General features: G+C 54.0%; 1 protein-coding gene across 3 annotated transcripts in view; it reads left to right on the top strand.

Moving 5' to 3' along the window:
• Nucleotides 1-972: 972 nt before the first annotated feature.
• MPPED1 (metallophosphoesterase domain containing 1) overlaps nt 973-17,001 on the top strand; it is a 71,568-nt gene continuing 55,539 nt past the window's right edge. Inside the window, exons 1-3 of one of the 3 annotated variants that reach the window (XM_053585236.1) lie at nt 1,206-1,630; nt 13,138-13,244; nt 13,488-13,792. In XM_053585236.1, the coding sequence (XP_053441211.1) occupies nt 13,569-13,792 (224 nt within the window). In that variant the 5' untranslated portion in view covers nt 1,206-1,630; nt 13,138-13,244; nt 13,488-13,568. Of the gene's footprint in view, nt 1,073-1,205; nt 1,631-13,137; nt 13,245-13,487; nt 13,793-17,001 lie in introns of those variants that run through there. The other 2 variants (XM_053585234.1, XM_053585233.1) reach the window with 2 other exon arrangements.

Below are 17,001 nucleotides of genomic sequence, written 5' to 3'. Positions count from 1 at the left end.
TCCTCCTCCTCTGTGGGGGCCACCAGAGTAAGTTCTGAAAAGAAACCTCACCAGATCACATCCCTGCTTACAAACCTGTGGTTCCCGCTTCCCCTAACAGAGGCCACTCCCTGGCATCCCGGGCTCTTCCCCATTTGGCGTCTGCTCCTTGCCTGGCCACCTGCTCTTCTTCCCTCCTCCTGACTTTTCTTTTGTCTCTACCCCACGACAGCACCACCCAGACCATGCCAAGGCCTTTGCATATGCTGTTCCCTCTGCCTGGAAGGCCTTTCCCACCAACCTTCTCTCCTTGGCATACACTTAGGGCACACTCAGTGGGGGTGTCTCCACCTCCAGAAAGCCCGGCCCTTTGCCTGTCTGAGCAAACTGGGCTCCCCTGGAGGGCAGAAGAGGTCTGAAGTGCCCCCCCAGGGGATTCTTGGTGCCTATGTCTGATGATCTGATGAACCCTGGAGTGAGAGGCCCTGTGCATGTGTGAGTTGGGGACGGGGACGTTTGTTGAAGGGTCTTAGATGGGCCTCTAAGGGCCGCACCCTTTCTCTTGTCCCTTTCAGCCAGAGTGACCTGCCTTCTGTCTATGAAAAGCTCCGTGGACACCCCTCCTTAAGGGCAGCAGGGGGCTTGAGGTCGCAGGGGCCTGTCCAACTCCTTGGGGTGACCAACCGGCTGAGGGTGTTGCTCTCCCCTTTCTTCCCTAAGGCCGGGCCTTCGCCAAACGAGGTGCCGGGTCCCCCCAGGTCCCCACTCGCTTACATGGCCCTGGGTGTAAGGCTGCTGCCGGCCGCCCACTCGCCCAGGGACTGGGGACCTGCTGGGGACCTGGGAGTACAGTGGAAGAGATGGGGCACGGGAGAAGGAGCGTGGCCTATGCCGACTAGTAACTGGGGTCCCAGTCTCTCCGGAAGTGGGACGGAGGGGTAAATTCCAGACCCCCGGCACAGGGGCCGGAGGGAGCGCGGGGTCCCGGCCGCCCCGGGAGGGCTCCGGGCCTCGCGCGGGGGCTGCGGCGCCCCGGAAGGAGCCGCGCACGCCTCTCCACGCGGTGCCCTGTGCTGCGGCCGCGGATCCGAAGGTGAGAGCGCCCCCGCCCAGCCCGCGCGCGGCCCGGCTCGGGGCTGGGGGAGGGCGCGGAGGGGGCGCGGGAGCGGCGGGGCGGCCGCCTTCCCCTTTCCGCAGCGCGGGCCCCGCTCCTCCTCCCTCGTCCGGGCCGGCTTCCGCGCTCCCGTCCCCTCCGCAGCGGGATGCGGGCGGCGGGCCCGGGCGGGCGCCGAGGACCGAGGCCTGGCCGGCCTGGCGGGGGCCCCGGCGGGTGGCCGCGCGGGGGCTGGGACCGGGGACGCGAGCGCGGCCCTCCCGGCGGCCGGGCCGGGGGGAGGCGGCCCGGGCGGGCAGGCGCGGAGAGGGCGGCGGCGGGCGGGGGAGCCGGGCGGGCGAGGGAGGGGGCGCGGGGAGCCCCCCGCCCCCCGAAGGAGGAGTCTGGCTCCCACTTGCAGCCTCGGACGCGCGGCGAGGAGGCCGCCGCCGGAGGAGCCCCCGCCCCTGCGCGCCTCCCTCCCGGGAGCCCCTGCCTCCCTCGGTGCGCGCTGCTGCTCGCGGCCGCCGCGGCCGCCGAAGAGGAGCCCGGGGCCAGGTAGGGCCGGGGGCGGGCGGGGCGCGGGCGGGGGCGCGGCTGGGACCCTGTGCAGGCGCGGGGTGACGCCCGCGGCTCAGCGCAGGGGCGCCCGCAAAGTTACTTTGGTCGCCTTCGCCGGGTGCGGGCGCCGGCTGCCCTGCCTGCCGAGCGGGTGAGGGCGGGAGGGGGGCTGGGTCCACGGGGTCAGCGAAACTTTTCCCCCGCCTGGCGGTCGCTGCTGGCTGCTGGAGGAGTAGCTGGGGAAAGAAGGGGGCTGCTGGGGTGCAAGTGACGATGAATGTAGTAACAATAGCGGACCCTGGCTGTGGAGCGCCTACTGTGTGCCACGAAGCCCCTACTGGCACTCGGGGGGAAGGGAGGAGAGTCTAACGCTGGCCCAGTGGCCACTTTTCGCTAGATTTTGCTGAAAACTTCATCCATTTCCGTCCAGCCATTCATGTGTCCACATATCCGTCTATCCATCCGCTCACTCATTCAACACATACTTACCGCCGCCTGCTGTGCGCCCAGCCCGGGAATCACTGGCTAACCACACAGGTCCCAGCCCTCCAAGGCGGCGTTTCACGCAGTGCCAGTGCAGAGGACCAGTTCGGTCTCGCGTGTGTTTGCTCTGGGACATGCTGTGCGAGAGCAAATTCATGCCATTTCCCTTCACCCTGGCAGAGCCAGAGGAGGGTCAGTCAGAGGGGATGTGTCTAGGAGTCCAGAGACCACAGCTTGGGGTTCAGGACCCACCCTCCTCCATGGGCTCCATCAGGCTGTCTGGAGGCCCAGTTCTGGAGCTGGTCCTCACCCCTGCCCAGCTAACCTCTCTTCCCCAGAGCTGGGCTGGCCTCTCTTTCAGATCCAGGAGCTTCTTTGCCTTTCCCCTCCCCATGTCCACAGCTTGGTTGATGGACCCTGGAGGAGAGCTTGTTAAGTGGCAAAGGATTATGAAATTAAACTGGGGGAACAAAAGTGAGCTGGCTCTGCAGGAGTTGAATGGCCGGGATCTGCAGGGCTGGGGGGACAGGGCCATGCTTTGTTAATGCTCTGACTGGACTTTGTTAAAACAACAACAACAACAACAACAAAAACAGTACCCAAAAGCCAATTTGTGAGTAATCTGGTACAGGGCTAAACATGCTTTTTTTGGGGGGGGGTGTCAGAGAGGCCACCAGCTGACCACCAGTCCTGGTTGGAATTAAGGCCTCTGTCCACCAGAGCCATGACTCCAAGAAACCACCTGGGGTGGGGTCTCTTGGATTGGGCTGGGCTGAGGCAGGGGAGGATGCCAGGGCTGTAGAGCCCGTGGTGACCAGGACGCTGTCTGGAGCCCAGCGCAGTCTGCAGGGCCTGCAGCATGGGGACCAACACAATGAGCTGCGCTCCTCCGTACCCGGATCCCTGCAAATTGGCTTTCCGAGTGGCAGCCCCACAGCACTTGTAAAATCTTTTTTCTCAAGATGGATTTCGGCTTGAGAATGGCTACATCCATTCCATTCGAGTGCTCACCGGTTAGAGGCACATTAATTGGCTGATGGCTAGTCAAAAGGCGATAATCCAGTCACGGAGATTTAATCGTGTGTTTGGAAGTATTTTGGTGTGGGACTGCCTTCCTATTTATTCTCAGGAATTTCGGAAGACCAGGATTGAATTAGATACCTGTGACGCTGATGCGAGTAGGCTCAGAGTGTCATCTACAAGTAAGAGGAAACATCTTGTGTGGCCACTGCATATATGCTTAGAATCCCTCAGTGCCTGGTCCCCTCACCCCCCAAGCTGATGCCCTGTGGGCTGCATTTATGGACAGTAGAGCAGGTCTAGGTCCAGGGAAACGATGGTATCTTGGGTGTTTCTTCTTGAGTTCAAACTGTCAGGAATACACCAACCAACATAAGAAATGATCGTTTAAGAAAAGCCTGCTTTTGGAAATTGCCCAGTCCACTTATGAGACTATTAAATCTTTATCCAATGAAAGTGATTTAAGTTCATTTGTTCTCCCTTGAACTTGCTACCTTCACATGCAGGCATTGGGGCCCCTGGTGTGCACCCCTCATCTGGGTTAAGGATGGCTATTGGGTTTCACTGAAGGGAGCATTCGATGGGAAAAATTAGCATTCTGAGTGTGGGTTCTGAACTTCTGGAAAAAGGAAAATCTTCCTCAAAGTGCAATCATCTTTTTAATCTATCAAAATGACTTCATTTTTCTAGTTTCAGGCCTGTGAGCTGATCGTGAATAGCAGGGCAGAGGAAATTAATCGCCCAGGCAAAGACTTTTAACAAGTAAATATTATGCACAGAAAAACATGCAATTAGTGGAGGTTAGTTAATGCCTTTCAAGTTCCTGCGAGCTGCTGTTAAGGGTGGAATTTCTGCCTTATCCCTGAATTGTCTGTCAAAATCTTTAATGTGACAATGTGACATGTCTCTCCCACCGCCCCTCCCTCATCGGGAACAAAAAAGGGTCTTTTCATGAATTTTCCCTTTCCGTTCTTCCTCTCCCTGAGATCTTTCCGTTCTGCAGTATGTACCTATGTCTGTCTGCACCTCTGGAGAGAGGATACCTGAGGCCAGAGGCTCCCCAGGTGCAGAGGTCCAAGAATAGGTTCTCAGGCTCACTCTGTGCCCACAGGTTAAAGTTGGTGGCTCCTGTGATAAGACACAGGCCTGCTTGTGGGACCTTTCTTCTGGCCTGGATGCCTCATGGTCTAGGCATGGTCTAGGTCCATTTGTGCCCAACATTTGTGGGGGTGGGCGGCAGGGAGAATATGGGAGTAAAGGAAGAATTGTTTAGGCTGCCCTGGGGCATTCTAATGCAACTCACTGCAGCCCGGGGACCTGGTATGTGGATGTCCCCACATAATGAGACCACCAGTGAGCCTCCTCTTCAGACTGCCATGGTTTGACTTGGTCTGAAGAGGTGACTAAAATATCAAAAGCAAAAACAACATAAAGAGAAAAAAAATAAAAGCCCCCTTTTGGGGGGTTGTGTTGGGGGGAGGATATAAATATATAAATAGTTTCTCAGTTGGTTGATTCACTGTGGTTCTTGTGACCTGAGCAGTCTGCAGCCAGCACAAATGTTTTACTTTGTTTTGACTTTCCCCCCTCCTAATGAAAAGAGACTTAGTTTTGCTGTATTTCTGTTTAAGATGTCTATGAGGGATGAGGGCAGCCTAATCTCCTGAAACAAATTGTAACAAATTGAGATTATGTGTATTAGTTTTGAACTTCCATGGTGACATGAGATATTCCTTGGTCCTTCTGTGCCTTTTTGTGAATGACCCTATGGGGGGGGGTTCTTGGACATGAACTTGGCCAGATTAACGTCCGAACCTAGTAATCATCACACATAGAAGCAGCTGCAGAAAGAAAAATTTCTCCCCTCCAGTTGATTGTGATCTGTGTCCATTTCAGAGCCAGGCGGGCGGTGGCTCCCCTTCCGGTCACCCCAGTCTGCACCTGAAAGTTTGCTTCTGTGATGTCACTTGTTAATTGCTCATCTTCACATTTCTATTCCCTCCTTTCAAGAAGGATTTGAGGCTCGTAGCATTGATGCACATGAAAAGACTTTTGGCATCACCCATGCTAATTTCATCACTTTAGAGGAGAAAATGATGTCTGCTTCCAATTTCCAACATTCTCATTGTTTCGCCTTCATTTCATTCTTTTGCATTTTCTGGACGGTACTGCAGTTTGCAAGACTGCAAAATCAATCGCACCGGCTACCCGAGAAATGTAAGCCCTTCCCGGCACCCTGCCTTTCTCCTTTCATAGCGAAGCACTTTTTAGCATTTTGGTGTTCATAGGAAAGGCAAATGTGCCCTCCCAACCCCTTAACCTACCCCAGGATCACTGCATGAATGGGTGGGGGGTTGGAGAATGGAGTTTTGCTTTCTTAAGTTTGTCGTTCAGACACATTAGTTAATTGCTTATACTTTGCAGGTTTAATCCTTAATTGCAAATTCCTGCACGATCACAAAAAATACAGTCGAACTGATCATAAAAATGGCAAAACCCCAATCTTAGACTTAAGCGTGGAATTACCATAGTGCCGATTTGATTATGCTTCAGTGACATCTGTTTAATAGATTTCCACGAGAACTGTAAATCCACATTTACTTTCTTTGCAAATTGTGTCTGCGTGTTGAGCAACCATGGCCCTCTTGACTCTTCTCCCCCAACCACGCATGTCCCAAACCCCCATTCATGTTGAGTGGGACTTGATGTGTCTGTGGGAAAGGGACACAGAATGCTGATCTCTACACGTTTACTCTTATTTCCTTTTGTGTGTGATACATCGGTGTGCATGTTTGAGATGGACCTGAGCAGTTTCCCATTTCAACTCACAGATATGTGATTCTCCAAGTGCTTTATTTTGAAAACTAGGACGTAGCACTTTGCAGAAGAAAAAAGATCAGTCTACTCACTATTATTTATGTGATTGCTGATCTGCTAGATGGATATAGAAAGCACCAGGAATTATAATAATTTATGGAGCAAAGCACTGGTTGACAAACGTACTTCTCTGCCCGAGCTTTGTGGGTTTCTCTGCATCTCGGGCCTCGATCTGTGTGATGGGAATGGAGGATACTCAGAATTTGAAGACAAGCCGGGCAAACCAACTGCATTCATGGCTAAAATTAAAGGAATAAGTGAGCAGCTATTTGTGGCAGACAGGACATGATCCAATAAGTAGCACTCTTCATATTCTGAAATAAAAGTACATAATTGGAAAATGAGGCGGCAGAGACTGCTGGGGTGGTGGTGGGGAGGAATTAGAAAGTGTAATTTAAAATCATGTAGTCATAATTCAAAATGGGCCCAGCTAAAAGGTTTTTAAGTGGTAAATGCTTTAAAGTCACTTGTGGTTGATCCTTTTTCAAGGAATAGGGTCTAATTTTCACTATATTTGTGGATTTCTTCATCTACTTAGCTCATCAACTCATTCAGCTTAGCTGCTAATACCAGCTGCAGGCCAATCGCTTCTCCCCTTGGAAACCCATAGTTGATAAAGAGGGAGGTCAAACGTCAGGGTCTATCATTTTAGGGCATGGGGGGACTGGGTTTGATTTTTTTTCTCCATTGGGCTATTTGTTTCTTTTCCTTTCCTTTGAGTCTCTCTATATTTTTTTTTATTTTTTTACCCTTTATGACATTTTCTGCTATTGACTAATCAATTGCATGTTTTTGGGCACAAGCAAAACAAGGAAAGAAAACACAATTTAAAAGTGATTTTTGAGCTTGTGTGGGAATCTCGGCTTGTAAAAGAATTCTCTCCAAGCCCCTGCACCTTGGTACTTTTTCTGATACATATTATCTCCTGCATTTTGCTTGGGGGGACCACTTAGGTGTTAGTGTGTTTTTTTCTGTGACATTTCCTCACATTGCAACAAAAGCCTCAGCAAACGAGCAGTGCCTTTGCTGAGCCGAGCAGCTTTCTCCCCACGCCGCTCTGAGCCTTCGGCTGCGGGAAAAGCCGCCGTGCTTTGGGCGCCTAGTTGGAGAGGCTGAGGCTGCTCACAGGAAAAGGATGAGAAACAGACTTGGAGCAAAGGTGTGGCTGGAGTCCTGACAGAATTTATCCAAGCATGGGGTTCTCCAGAATGCCGCAGCCACGAAGGCTGCGGTGGGGTTGTTTCCCTGGCGGTTTCTCATGTTTAATGAGACAGTCGTCCCTCTGTGGTTGTTGATTGTCAACTGAGTTTTGGGCTCAGGGCAACATGACATTGTCCTAGCCTCATAGTGGTTGTTGAAGACATGCCAATGAATGGAGGAGAAACACTGGTGGCTTTTGGAGGGTAGTTGCCTTAATAGCCTCACATTGATTTTCATTAAAAGTGACCTTGACCTTTCTATACTTTTGAGAGCCAGAGGGGATGCTGGTAACAATGGTACCAGCACCTCACTCCCGCAAAGTAGATATGTTTTTGGTGTGTGGGTCCACAGCCACCCAGGCAGTGCAAATGCTCCAAGATTTTCCTGACACATCTTTGGACAGATATGGGCCACTGGAATGACCAAGCTCTGCTTTGCAAAAATCCACCTGCTGTTGAGATGCCCCATGTGAGCCCAGGCTCTTCTCTGTGCCTTCCTTTTGTGCCCCTCTGCACACACTGGCTGGCCTTGGTTTGGCGGGGGCTTTCTTGGGTTCCCCACGGAGCCCCTCCACTGTTTCTGCTCATACAGGGGTTTTGAGGAGATCTGTTGATCTGTCTGTTTGCTTCCACTGGTCTGAGCCCTTTGAGGGCTCGTTTCTTATCCTAGTTATTTGGGTCTTAGAACAGGGTCTTGCCCAGAGAACAGTATATTTTGGGGCTGACCAGTGCCAGTGTGAGAGGGGTGGTGAAGAGTTTTCCTGGAAATACTAGCCGAGGTCAGGCTATACTGGCTGTGTTCAACCACAGCACCCTGCCAGGCTCCACGCCGGGGTTGGGGGGCTGTACTGGCCGTGTTGAGCCTCAGCACCCTGCCAGCAGCCCCCAGACTCCATGCCAGGATTGGGGGACTGTAATGGCTGTGTTCAGCCTCAGCACCCTGCCCGCAGCCCCCAGGCTCCACACCGTGGTTGGGGGCCTGTACTGGCCGTGTTGAGCCTCAGCACCCTGCTAGCAGCCCCCAGGCTCCATGCCGAGTTTGGGGGGCTGTAATGGCCATGTTGAGCCTCAGCACCCTGCCCGCAGCCCCCAGGCTCCATGTCATGGTTGGGGGCCAGGCATGGGAGTGTTGCTTAACTCTCTGAAAATCGCTGCTGGAGTCTCCAAAGTTCTTATGGAGCTTCTGGGTTTTATCAGAAATTTCTAACAGGAGTAGAGGAGACATTTAGTAAGTACCTACTGTGTGCTGGCCCAGGCTAAGGGCTGCTGTGTCTCCTGTGTCCTTGAATGATCCCAGCAGTCCCCAGAGGGAGGGTTTAGCGTCCACGGCTTGCAGTTGAAAAACGGCTCCAGGAGGAGCTGCTTTTGAACGTGGACTGTCAGACGCAAAGGCTGGTGCAGTTTTCCCCATCTATCCATCCGTCTGTCCATCCGTCCATCCGTCCATCCATCTATCTATTTGTTGGTTTGCTCACATTTCATTTTATTCTTGGCTTCTCATTTAGCTCAGACACAGAACCAAACTGTGTGCAGGGAGTGCTGAGAAGGGAGGCCTTGAGGGGCTGTGAACAGAGGCTCCTGACCTGCAGGGGCAGCCCAGAAAGATGTCTCGCAGGCCCTGAGCCCTCTGAGTCTGCATGGGCAGGAGCCAGGAAATGGGGTGAGTGTGGGGGTAGTGTGGTGTGCAGAGCTCTCCAGGCAGAGGGGATAGTACGTGTGGAGACTCTGAGGTGGGGCTCCTGCTCTGCCAGGGAACCCTTGAGTAGTTGAGCAGGGGTGAGAAGTGAGAGGGGGCCGAGTGCAGCCTCCAGAGTTGACTTGAGGAGCTGGGCCAGAGGGAATGGCAGAGAGTTCTAGGACATTCCTTCTGGTGGGGGGTGTGGTGTGGCCATGGTGATGGAGGGCCAAGACTACCAGAAGGCCAGAGAAGGGCGGGGGCAGGGGTGTGGTCAGAGAGGCACAGGCACGCAGGTGGAGGTAGGGGCCTTGAGACCAACGGCGTTCCTAGGATCGGCTTTCCACGTGGTGGCTGTCTAATGGGTCTTGCTCCTTGGTGTCTTGGCTAAAGCCCTGGTTTTCTGTTGAGTGCCCTGGTCCAAGTCAATTTGTTGGTACCTAAGGACCAACAAATATGTGCCTTTGTGAGGAAAACAGAAAGGGGAGCCATTCTGTCAGAGATTAAGCCCTAAAAAATGGAGGGAATTTTTTTCAACAAGTGCAGGCTGGGCAGACCTGATCTGGGCACTCTGGACCTTTATGGAGGGGCAGGCACATGGCTCATTATGTCCCTTCTGAAATGCCTTGAGGGCACCAATGGAGAAGTGGAAGCAGAGAGGTTGAGTGATTTTCCTAGTGTCCCACAGCCCAGCAGCTCCTGAGGCTGAATTTGATCACTGCTTTCTCTGACTTCACAGTCCAGGCTCTTCTCCATTGCAGAAGTGTGCCAGTGCCAACAACAGCAATAGTAAAAGTGAGGCCATTGACTGACACCACTTCTGCCTCAGGGCCTTTGCATTTGCCAATCCCCTCTGCCTCAGTTCTCTTTCCCCTGGTTTGGGTGTGGCTGGCTTCTCTTATCAGTCCTGTGTGAGGTGGCATCACCTCTTCAGATAGGCCTTTCTTAGTCATCCAATTTAAAGCAAATCCCTCTTCCCTTACTTGTAACCCCCTTACCCTGTTCTGTTTCCTCCCAGGTCCCCATGTTATATGAAAGTGTGTCTTCACACTCCTTGTTCCCCCATTCCTTGAGGGCAGGGATCTTTGCTTTTCCATTGCTCTTTCTGGCCCCTGGGAAGAGAGAGGGGCGCAGGGCTGGGGCGGATATCTGTTGCATAAGTAGTGCTTCATTCCTGCATTCTGCCCTTCCTCCCTAGTTCCATCTCTCTGACCCACTTGCACAGAGGGTGCACAACTTGCTCAAGGTCACCCTGCTGGATGAGAGCCAGGACGGAAGCCCAGGGGGTCTCCCTGCGTTGGTCCCAGCACACTCCGCGTTGCTCAAGTGCTGCCTGGTTTTGTGGACCAGGTGTAAATGCTTCCCAGCTACAAGCTGTTTGTTTGGGAAATGCTGCTTCCCCTCTGCGGATGGGCTGCGCGGCAGAGAAACGCTCGCCTTCTTGCACGGTGGCTGACGCGCTGCTGCGGCTCCATAAATATTAAATGGGTATTAAAAGAAGGCGCTGTGTTCCCAGTTTCCCTGATTTCTCCGAGCAGGACCCATCGCAAACCCCTTTATGTGAAATGCAGCATTTCACCGCCGAGTGCCTCTGGGGTGCTTTGCCGCCTGCCTGTTCCAGCTGAGTCCCTGGTGCAGAGCTGTTCAACCCCAGTACAGGCCAGCCACATGCTGGGCCTGCTTCTCCGGGAGGAGGATGGATGGGAGCCCCTGGAATCCCCCTTTTACAAGGACTGTGCCCACCTTGGCCAGCCTTTTTGCAGGGCTATGGGGTGGGTCAGGAGAGAGGGGTGATGATGTTTTAGTCTTTAGCTGATCTCTCCTTGAGGCCCACCCTTTGCCAGGCCTGTGCTGGACACTAGAGTGAGAGTCCCTTCGTCCCTGCACCCGCCCCCTATTCATTCATCTCCGGATCCGTCCCTCTACCTACCTGTCCCTCCATAACTCAGTATTTATGAAGTATTTGTGATAGGCCCTGGGGTGATAATAATAGAAAAATAACAATAGCAAGCATTTACTGAGCACTTACTAGGCAATCGTCATCGCATTTAGTATTCACAACCCTGCGAGGCTTTTCCCTCCATCTTGTAGAGGAGGAAGTGGAAACTGGGGGTTAAACCGCTTGCTCAGGGTCACAGAGCTGGTGGGGCTGCAGCTGACATAGAGGGTGAGAAGGGAGACCACCCTTAGGGGGAGGAGGCACCAGTGTTGCTGAGAGGAACGGTGAGTTGGCTGCAGCCAGCTGGAGGGGAGCACAGAGTGGTCTCACGGAAGGAGCTGGAACCTGGGAAGTAGGCGGCCAGGGTCTGGGTGTCAGCTCTGCCACCTGTTCTCTGTGCCATGCTGGGGAGACTTCACTTGTCTCAGACCTGTCCTTCTCATTTGCAAAACGAGAGATACAGGAGACCTGTCTCTTAGGTGGGGTGCATTGAGAGGAAACCCCTTGTAAAGTCTTGGAATTTTGTGGCTCTGAATAAAGGTACAGCACCTACTAGCTGAAGGCCTCTGGGTGCAAGAGCTCACTCTGCAGAGCCGTGTCAAGGATCTCAAGCAGAGGTGTGATATGGTCAGCTTGCGTTTGAGAGAGAGGAGAGTTTGCCAGGGCCCTGCAGGCACCCCCCAGCTCCTAGCTGGGCCCTGGGCTCAGACTTGACACCCCTGCATCCCGTGTGCCCCGGTACTCGGGCAGCACATGCTCATAGCAGGCTGTCAATCCCCAGGCATCACATTGAACTGAATGGTGATTGTGATAGTCACAGCAAGTGCTAGCTGGGCACCAGGGGCCTGCCAGGCGTTGGACTTGGGAGTCCTGCTTACTTCCTCATCTAACTGCACACCCACCCTGGGAGGTAGCATTAGTACTATCAGATCCATTACTCAGAAGATGAAACTGAGGCTCAGAGAGGTTAGGAGGTTGACCCAAAGTCACACAGCAAGTCAGGCAATGCTAAGGCTCAAATCCTGTCCAGATCCCGACAGGCAGGTCTTAGAGCAGGAGGAGCCCTTGGGGCCTCTCCCAGGGCTTCTTGGGCAGGGCAGCAGTTACAGCAGGACAAGAGCAGCTGGTTCTGTGAGCCCCAAGGTTGGGAGACTCCAGCTGACCCTCTCAGACGCCTGCCCCGCCCCTCCTGAAAGCTGATTCACTCAGAAACAGTTAGCAGGGACAATGAGCTAGGAGCAAGTGTGTCTTGAGGAAAAAACAGATTTTTTTTTTTTTACCTTCTCAGGTGGAGAAGAGGGGGTTGTCTTGTGGCTCAGGATGAGTTTTGGGGGATGGGTGGGGGAGGAGGAGGATGTTGCTATTTATTTCACCTTTTATGGAGATGATCGAGGTTTTTAAAAAATTAATAACCCATTCCTCCTTTGCATATAATTAAAATGTTCTCCAGTCTCTAATTTTTGCCATTTTCCTAATCTAATTTGTTTTCTGACTGTGTCGATTCTTCTTCCAAGCTCAAAGCAAAGGGGATTTTTCTTCATTTAATGTGATTGGGACATGACTGTCTAGGAATAGTTTAAATTATGTTATTTTTCTCCTTGGTTAAATACAGCACAAATGGAATCGTTGGATGGTCTTAATGACCAAAAACTGAAAACAATGACAAAAAAAATCTTCAAGGCATTTCCTATTCGTGTAAAAGAATAATTATGAAAAGGAAAGAGAAAAGTCTACAGTCTTAGTAAGGAGGCATCGGCTGTCATCTGAGAGTGTTGGGGTAAGACAGAGTCTCGCCCAGGTGTTGTTTCTCTGCAGCCGAGTTGGGATCATTCAGAGGGGACATTTTAGTCCAGTACATTTAAACACAAACTATATTCATATTTTAAAAAATTATAGCATTGCAAAACTGTGATTCTGAGTAGATTGACGGATTGCTGGGAACATTGGGATTCCTGAGTTCCTTGTAAGGACAGGGGCGTGGGGTACTGGGGAAGGCAGATCCCTTCTCCCCTGACCCCTCAGCTTCCACCACCACCCCTGAGCCCTGAGGTGCATGGTAGTGTGTGTCTGGGAACGTCCCTCCTCCCTGCCACTTGGAGATCTCTTTAGGTGAAAGTGCTGTTGAAGATGGAATCCCCACCCTTGCTGTCCCCACCTGTGCGGGCTTGCAGGGGTGTGTGTGGGGGGCCATGTGGCGTTTGGGGGACTGGGGGCAGGGTTAGGATTGGAGGGGACTCCTTCCTAATCCCCAATTCTGAGAGTAAAACTTAACTTAGCTGTTTACAAAATACCGGCCATTATCTTTCCGCAGCTCCCTGTCACCCTGTAGGCTTTGGAAGATTTTGTTGAAGAAATACAAAAATAAAAGCACTGAAGTATTTAAACACGTCCGGCCATGCACGCATCCGTCCTCAGGCTGTGGGTTGTTTTCCTTTTTTTTTCCTGGTCCCCTCCCTCCCTGCTCTTTTCTTTTTACCAAAGTATATTCATCAAACTGCTGAGTTGGAAAGATTTGTAATGAGTTTTTGAGCTGTACGACTGTGTTTTTTTCTCCTCTCCCCCCCCCCCCGCCCTCTCCCTCTTTCTAAATCTTCATCTGACATTAAATAAAGCAAATCCCAAACAGATTAACTGTTGCACGGTTCTGCTCCATCTCCCCAGTCTGCTTCCAGGTCTGGCGGGGGCCCTGGCGGCGGCGGCGGCGGCGGCGGCGGGAGATGCCCGGGCGGCCTGTGGACGTCCATGTGGCGCTCTAGGTGGGACCCCGGCGTCCTGAAGGCGGAGGCCCTGGCGCTGCTGCCCTGCGGCCTGGGCATGGCCTTCTCTCAGTCGCACGTGATGGCCGCTCGGCGGCACCAGCATGGCCGGCTCCTCATCGAGGTGGACGAGTACAGCTCCAACCCCACCCAGGCCTTCACCTTCTACAACATCAACCAGGGCCGCTTCCAGCCGCCGCACGTGCAGATGTAAGTGGGCGGCCCAAGTGGGACCGCGGGCCCTGGGCGGTGATGGCCACCGGGTGGGCGCCTCCTGGCTTCCGTGCCCACGGTTAACAAGCTTCAGGGTTGACGGCACCAGTTCTGGAATCCTGGGATCATCGGGGCTCTGCTTTGGGAGGGAACCGGGGAAGCTGCAGACTGGTGGCCTGTGGGCTGATGCTGGCCTGCAATTCTGTTCTATTTGGCTGGGAGAATGTTTGACAAATATTTAAAAATGAGGCGAATGCGTATAAGTACCTAGACTTCTGGCTTCGATTTACAAAGCCACAAGGTCTGGCAACCCCTGGCCCACACATCATCTTGGCATCATTTGGGGAGCCAAATTCCTGCTCTCCATGCTGGTATTTGGGCCAGTGACTCCAGTCTGATTTACTTTGCTCTTGTGCAGGTGAGGAGACTGAGTCCCACAGTGGGGAAGGGACTGGCTAAGGCTCCGTGGCAGGTTAGGACCCTAATCTTGGGCTGACTGTTGCTACCCCTCTTCCTTTCTCCTCGTGCCTCTTGTCAGGGCAGAGATGGACGATGAGGAAATTCTGCCGCTCACCCTCAGGACTCTGATGGAAAGTACCAGGGCGCCTTGGGGATGCACAGACTTGGGACCCCCTTAGAGCAGCGCCCAGGACCTGCCCCAACACCTGTGCATGGGCCAGAATCTCTGGATTTTCTCTGAGGTCCTGGAGAAGTATGAGTGGCCCAGGGTGGATGTGACTCCCCATGTCCCGAGGGGACCCCTCCTCCTTTATATCCATTGCTCCTCTCATGGTCCTGTGTGACAGAGCTTAGGGGACCTGGGGACCGGTGAGGTGATCCACCCAAGCCTACCCAGCAGGCAAATGCCAGAGTGGCTACTTCCTGCCCAGGGCTTTCTCCACGCCCTGCGTCTCCACGAGTCTGGTTGTGGTGTCAGCCACTGCCCCTTCACCTGGCCGCTCTGGGAGCCCTCCCTGTGCTGGGTCTGGACCACCGGCAGAGCAAGCCCCTGCAGAGCGGGGAGGTGGCAGCACCTTGGATGGGAGCTGTGACAAGGGTGGCCCCGCACTCCTAAGAGGGTCCAGAGTCTATGAGTGCTGTTGGGGCGGTATTCTCAAGGGGTCCCAGCACCGTCCCTCAGGAGACTTGGATGTGGACCCCTTAGGGAAGGAGCCCAGCCTGGAGGGTGGCCTGGAGGGGCTGCCTGCTCCCTGCCTGCTCTCCCTCAGGCCGGGCCTCTGCTGGGCAGGGAAGGGCTCTCAGGGTGGCGGGAGCACCATCTTCTCAGCAGCGCTTGTTTGAGTGGGGGCTGCAGGCCCAGCCTTGTCAGCGGCTTCAGAGTGTCTTGGATTTTCTGTTTTGGGAGCCAGATGGGTGGATTTAGGCAGGATGGAAGGCCCCGGGTCTCAGGCGCTGCGCTGTGAGATTGGGAGGCCTGACAGGGCTGCTCCAGGGAGGGGGCCTTTGGCAGGCTGAGGGTTCTCTTTTGTTGGTGGGGTGGGGTTAGTCCTCAGGCCAAGCAGATTGGCAGTGACTGTGCCTGAGGTCCCTGGAGGCTGGGGTGGAGCCCTGCCCAGTGGGAGTGGAGAGAGCACCAGGTCCTCACGGAGCATGTGGGGTTTGCACGTCTGCACCTGTGCATACACCCCGCCACCTCTCAGAGGGTCCCTGGCGGCACAGACAGTGTCGTGCAGAGCCGCTATTCCTAGCACTTCTGCTTGTGCCAGACAGATACCCAGTGAGCCCCTAGTGTGAGAGCAGAGCCAGAGAAAAGGGGAAGGCAGAGAGGAAGCTCCTGCCAGTTTTCAGGGGTCCAGAAAGAACCCCCTGAGGGGTTCTAGGTTGCTAGCCAGAGAAGGAGGAGGGGTCGTGAGGAGGAAGTGGGCTGGTCAGGAGGCTCTAGGGGCTACCTGGGTGTCTGAGAACTGCAGAGCCACCCAGTTGGGTAAGGCAGGGCTGCTACGAGGAGGGGGCCTTCCGCCGGCTGGACTGTGTTCTGAGCAAGAGTGGTGACTATACTTCCTCGAGGGATGACTTTTCCCCTTGCACTGAGCAGCAGCCAAGTAAGTAGCTGGTTAACTCAGGCTCTGAGCCAGCCTGCCTGGGTCAGGTTCATGCCTCTCAGGGCCTCAGTTTCCCCAACCACGGAATGCTGCTCATGATAATACTAGAATGGAACAGGTAAAGCCACACAGAGCAGGGCTTGGTGGGCAGCAGCAGATGTCAGTACTGTTAACACATGCCAGATCCAGGCTGGGTGCTGGGGACACAGCAGAGGCCGAAGACCAGCCCTTGTTCATGATGAGCTCACATCCAGTGGGATGGCAGACACTTGGCAAAGTGTGTGACACTGGGAGTGATGAGAGCTGTGGAGGAAGAGCTTAGTGGCTCTTAGAGCTGTGGAGGAAGAGCTTAGTGGCTCTCTTGTGGTCCAGATGGGCAGCCAGGTGCCCCAGCAGGACTCACACCCAGCCTGCCCCCTCCTATGCCAGGCTGCTCTGTGCAGCTCCGGTGGCTAGGAGGGTCCCTGCCTTCCACTGCTGGTGGGGCTCCGAGGAGACTCTGAGGATGTGAATGGGGCCCCTGGAAGAGCATGCATTGGACTTCAGCTTTGAAACATGACTTTGCACACAGATAGGTAAAGCCAGGGCAGACCTGAGGACTGAGGGATGCAGCCTCCTCCCTTCACTCAGCGTGGCTGAGTGGACTTCCGTGGTGAGTCAGCTGCTCTACCCAGGGAGAGGTGGGAGGGTGGATGCCACTTCCCGATAGGTGATCTGTCGCCACCTTGGGCTTTGGGGTGAGGGAGCAACGGGGCCTTGTTTAAGAAATCCACAGTTTATAATTAATAACAACAGTGATGGTCCAAACGTGGCCTGTGATTGAGCCACTTGATTTATGTAATTGCCCCCAGAGACCCTGCCAGTAAGGAGGCCACCATTGGCTGAGTAATGAATCTCCTAGCCTGGGCCTCTGGGCATGGGTCCTGAAGATGCCTCATGCTTGGGGCGGAGAGACCCTGGGGGGGGGCTTGAGAGAGCCCTCCAGAGCCCTGAGAGGGCAGGCGCATGAGGGGATTGGTGCTCAGTGAGAGGGCAAGAGTGAGTGTTATGGGGCAGGGTTGTCCTGTAGGGGCCTTTGGGGCCTGTGGTATAGTTATAACTACTCTCTCAGGCCTTTAAAAGGAGTCACGAGGAGACTTGAGT

This window comes from Nycticebus coucang, chromosome 3, assembly GCF_027406575.1.
Source record: "Nycticebus coucang isolate mNycCou1 chromosome 3, mNycCou1.pri, whole genome shotgun sequence".
Lineage (NCBI taxonomy): Eukaryota > Metazoa > Chordata > Mammalia > Primates > Lorisidae > Nycticebus > Nycticebus coucang.
This window is presented reverse-complemented; position numbering and strand designations above follow the sequence as displayed.